The sequence below is a fragment of the Pteronotus mesoamericanus genome, unplaced genomic scaffold (genome assembly GCF_021234165.1).
Source record: "Pteronotus mesoamericanus isolate MK-2021 breed Mesoamerican mustached bat unplaced genomic scaffold, CSHL_Meso_final contig_100, whole genome shotgun sequence".
Lineage (NCBI taxonomy): Eukaryota > Metazoa > Chordata > Mammalia > Chiroptera > Mormoopidae > Pteronotus > Pteronotus mesoamericanus.
The window spans coordinates 10,009,766-10,014,558 of record NW_026554999.1 but is presented as its reverse complement, the minus strand read 5'-3'; the positions used below and the strand labels follow the sequence as shown (position 1 = coordinate 10,014,558).

General features: G+C 38.9%; 1 protein-coding gene across 1 annotated transcript; it reads left to right on the top strand.

Annotated features, from left to right (window-relative positions):
* The first annotated feature begins 2,162 nt into the window (after positions 1–2,162).
* On the top strand, positions 2,163–2,957 carry LOC129073959 (cofilin-1-like). The gene has a single exon (XM_054577689.1). It carries the CDS (start codon positions 2,163–2,165, stop codon positions 2,955–2,957), a length of 795 nt encoding a protein of 264 aa, XP_054433664.1.
* The last annotated feature ends 1,836 nt before the right edge of the window (positions 2,958–4,793 follow it).

Here is a 4,793-nt window from a genome sequence, read left to right as displayed (position 1 = left end):
ATTACAGCCTTCTTTTTGCCTATTTTTTCCTTTATTTTTTCCAAGCTTCAAGTACCCAAACTCTGGGTTCTATATAACACCCCAAAAAGCTGGATAGAACTACTTCTACTCCTAAGTATATTTTATGCAAATTGCCTATTATATAATCCTGTGTAAATACAGTAGTTTCCCCTTATTCATAAGGAATAGGTCCCAAGACCCCCACAACAAGCAGACATTGCCAAGCCTATATGTACAATGTTTTTTCTTATACAAACAATGTTTTTTCCTATATATACATATGTATGATAAAGTTTAATGTATAAATTAGGCACAAGAAGAGATTAACAACAACTAATAATAAATAGAACAATATACTGAAGGTGGGGGTTGAGTAGGGTAGGGGAGAGTAATGGGGGGAAATAGGGACAACTGTAATTGAACAACAATAAAAAATTATTTTAAAAAAAGTTATGAGAATATGGTCTCTCCTCAAAATGTCTTAATGTGCTGTATTCACTCTTCTTCCTGTGATTCATTGGTAGAACCATTCCATAAACAAGAAGACTGCCACCCATACTTTCTGGTCATGTTGCCAGAACACAAGCAGATAATTTTTGTTTTTGTTTTGAGAGGACATAGGCTCTTAAACCTGTATACCAAGCCTGGCTTTATCATATGCCCAGCAGCATTGTCACATAGCACCAGAGGTAATCTGTCTTTCCATGTTTTATGCCTTGGTGCTTCTTTGCACTTTTATGAATTGAGCATCTTCTTCCAGAAGAGTCTGGTTTCATTGCAATTGAAGCCTTGCTTTAAATGACATCCTTCCTTAATCAACTGCTTTAACTCTTGGAAATATGACAGCATCTTCTCCATTGGCAGATGCAGCAACTCCAGTAATTTTTGTATTTCTTAGTCTAACCTTATTCCTAAATCCGTGTAAATATCTCTTTCTTGCAGTAAGTGATTTGGTGTCACCCATTTCAGGGGACCCCTTGCTGAAGTCATTGTGTAAGCTCAATGCTTTCTGGCACAACATGTGGCCATCAAGCAGAACATGTTTTCTATTCTTGTCTTCCACCTACAAATTTAATCCTTTTTCCATCTTAACTAAGCATTTATCACATACTGTGGCTGTAAGTTTTGAAGTTTGAGGTACAACAGCAAAACTAGCATGAATTTCCTTTTCTTTCTTCACAATTTCACAGATCGAAGATTCATTCCTACTGTAGATCTTAGTAACCTGAGCTTACAATAGTTTTTCTTTTTTAAGTCAAGAACTTTCACTTTTTCACTTAAATGAAGCACTTTAAAGCTTCTCTTTGGCATCTCCAAATTGCCAGCATCACTATTCTTGCACTCTGGGGTCATTATTCAGTAAAATAAGGGTTGACACAGGAACTGCAATCCCACGACAGTCACCCTGACATCTGAGACGTTACCGAATGACTAACAGGCAGATATTGTGCACAGCATGTATACGTGGAGGACAGGAGGATTCACCTCCCAGGCAGGGTAGATAGGGACAGCGTGAGATTTCATCACGTTACTCACAGCAGTGCACAATTTAAAACCTATGATGTTTATTTCCAGAATTTTCAATTTAGTATGTTTAGATAGTAGTCTAAACTGCAGATAACTGAACTTGCAAAAAGCAAAACCACAGATAGGAGGTAACTAGTATATATACTATAAATTTCACAGCAAAAGTAATCATGTTCCAATTCCATTTCCAATAATGTAACATTCTCTCACCCCCACCCCCAAATAAGGAAATCAATATCTCAGGACTGTAAACATGATTAACAAGAAAAAAATATTGGAGTAAGAAAAGCACAACTACTGCATGGATGGCAATGGCCAAATAAACTACTTTACCACTAAATATTTTGGCACAAGATTTTGTAAGGTGACAAACCCTATTTTACATTCAGTTCCCAAAATAGCACTGTGAATGAACCAATATTATTAAACAACAATAAGCGAAAAAGACTAAAATCACCATGTAAAAGAAAATGAATAACATTGAAATAATGAAAGCACACATTCTGTTCATGTGAGCACTAACGTTCGAATCATCAGAACAAAATAAAAAGTGGGTTCAGTCAGATCCCGGCAGCAGCTGCAGCGGCTCTCATCTCTTAAGCTCTTCTCGCTACCTCCTTTTCACTTCTGAAAACATGGCCTCTGGTGTGGCTATCTCTGCTGGAGTCATCAAAGTGTTCAATGACATGAAGGTGCATAAGTGCTCAACACCAGAGGAGGTAAAGAAACGCAAGAAGGCGGTGCTCTTCTGCCTGAGGGAAGACAAAGAGAACATCATTCTGGAGGAGGGCAAGGAGATCTTAGTAGGTGACATGGGCCAGACTGTAGACGACCCCTACGCCACCTTTGTCAAGATGCTTCTGGACAAAGACTGCCACTACCTCTTCTATGACACAACTTACGAGACCAAGGAGAGCAAGAAAGAGGACCTGGTGTTTATCTTCTGGGCCTCTGAGTCTGCAACCCATAAGAGCAAAATGATCTATGCCAGCTCCAAGGATGCCATCAAGAAGAAGCTGACAAGGATCAAGCATGAATTACAAGCAAATTGCTATGAGGAGGTCAAGGACTGCTGCACTCTGGCAGAGAAGCTGGGGGGCAGTGCTGCCATCTCCCTGGAGTCCCCTCCAGTCACCTGCCTGAAGCATCTGGCAGCCCGAGACCTGCCTGTGGGAATCGCAGGCTGCCCCCTCCCTGTCATACCAGAGGGGCTGGGGGGATTCCAGCAAGGGGAGGGCAATCCCTTCACCCAGTTGCCAAACAGCCCCCCAACCCCTGGACCTTCTTCTTCCCTTCACCCCCTGACTGTTCCGGCCTTCCCTAACACTTTCAATCTGATTTCTCTTGGGCTGAAGCAGATCAAGTCTCCCTCAGGCAGGCCAGTTTGGGAGGGGCCTGTATTTTTTTTAACAACACCCCAATTCCAATAGATAAAACCTATTTCCAAAAGTAAACTTGTCATGATCTTCAAAAACATAAATTAGAATATTAGACTAATGATTTATCAGGAATAATCGACATCATTTTACTTGCTTAAATAAATTAGGTTTGCATGCACTGTATAAATTAAAAAACAATGGTCATCTGTAGCTACAGAATACTCTAATAGAACTAATCTATGATAGTAAAAGTAAATTGTGTATTATTCAGAAATAATCACATAATACCACATTTCATTTCTTTTATTTTGCAGTTCTCCCCAAATGCATTCATTATGGTCTTTGTTTTGTTTTACAATGCATGAATACAATCCTGGTCTCAGTCTGATGATGTCCTCAAACTGTGATCTAAAAGAAAAATTAGTCAATTTTAATGTGCAAAGCTTGCCAAGTCCCTAACTGGGTGCAAGGTTAGCACACTTTCCTACTTTTTCTTCCTCATATTTTCTGCTTAAAAGAGGTCTCTTGCCTGGGCTCATACATCACGAATGGTTACTACTGCACATACAGCAGTAAATCATTTCTGAGTGTTGTTGAGAAATGCTGAAAGTTCTCTGCTGTCCAACATCTCTCTCCCATCAGTCTGCCAGAAAATCTAACTGGAGAGCAGATGTCCAGCAATTACCATGAGAAAATAATTTTCAAGATCAGAAATGCTACTTACAGTTACAGATGTTAACAAAGATATCTAGGCATGTACTGAGCCCAGAACACCAACAAGACTGAATTGAAGTGAACATCATGTAGCTATTATTGATAATTGCTAGACTAAGCTTATATTTCAGATGTAACAATAAAAGGAGCAACTCTATTTATCTATTTATTTTTTATCTTGTTAAGTAAATTAATGATGATAAATCTTTTGATAGAAATTTGTAGGAGGAAAGAAATGAAAAGTATTATGATACTGTAATATCCCTGAGACAGTTCTAGAATGTGCTGCTGGCACAGGTCCTGATGAGGACCTCAGCTAGTTCTTGTCTCTTACTTAGTTCAAACAAAGCATATGACATGTCTTCTTAATTTGGGCACCAAAAAGGTCAAGGAAACACCTAGGGACCTAAGACCAAAAAGAAAACCATTGGTGAAGAAAGAATGAAAAGAATCTTAAGATTCAGGGGCCCTGTCACCTGGAGGCTTACAATAAACACCAAGGGAAAGGCTGAGCCAGATGCCCTGATGTAAGTCTAGACTGTATAAGATAAAAATCTGAAAGCTTGGAGCAAAATTCATGATTTTATGGCATTCAATCCTAAAAGGAAAACTAAGTGAAGAGGATAAAGTCCCCACAAGATATAATTCTTATTATTCAATCACAAATTGTCTTCTTGAAGAGAGAAAGGAGTAAAATAGCAAAATAAAGAAACATGATGATCCAAGAAATTCAGAAAGTAGCTAAGACAATTGTAGATAGTTCTATTTGCACCATGCCAAAAAAATAAAAAGATTATGCCAAAATGGTAAGAAAGGCATAACCACTGAGAATAAATATAAAAGCTGACGAAACTTTATATAGAGACTAGGACAAACCCAAATTTACAGCAAATGTAAACTGATTCTGACTGAAATGAGGATGAGTCTCAAAGTTTCATTCATTCCCAACACCAGGAACCTGAAAAGGCTCTTGGAGCCCTGTCTGAAACCACAGTCCTAGCTCAATGTCCAAGTTGCTCTGCACATGTAAGAGACGTTTCTTATTCCATTACCTGCCTACCTTCCTAGCCCCATCTCTCACTCTGTAGGCACACTCATGTGCACATACACACACATCACCATTTTGCCATGCTGATTTCTGCCTTTGTGCAAGCTGCACAATTTTCTTTCCTG

Excerpts from the sequence above, each read along its gene's own strand:
- LOC129073959 (XM_054577689.1), top strand. The coding sequence starts at position 2,163 with ATGGCCTCTGGTGTGGCTATCTCTGCTGGAGTCATCAAAGTGTTCAAT.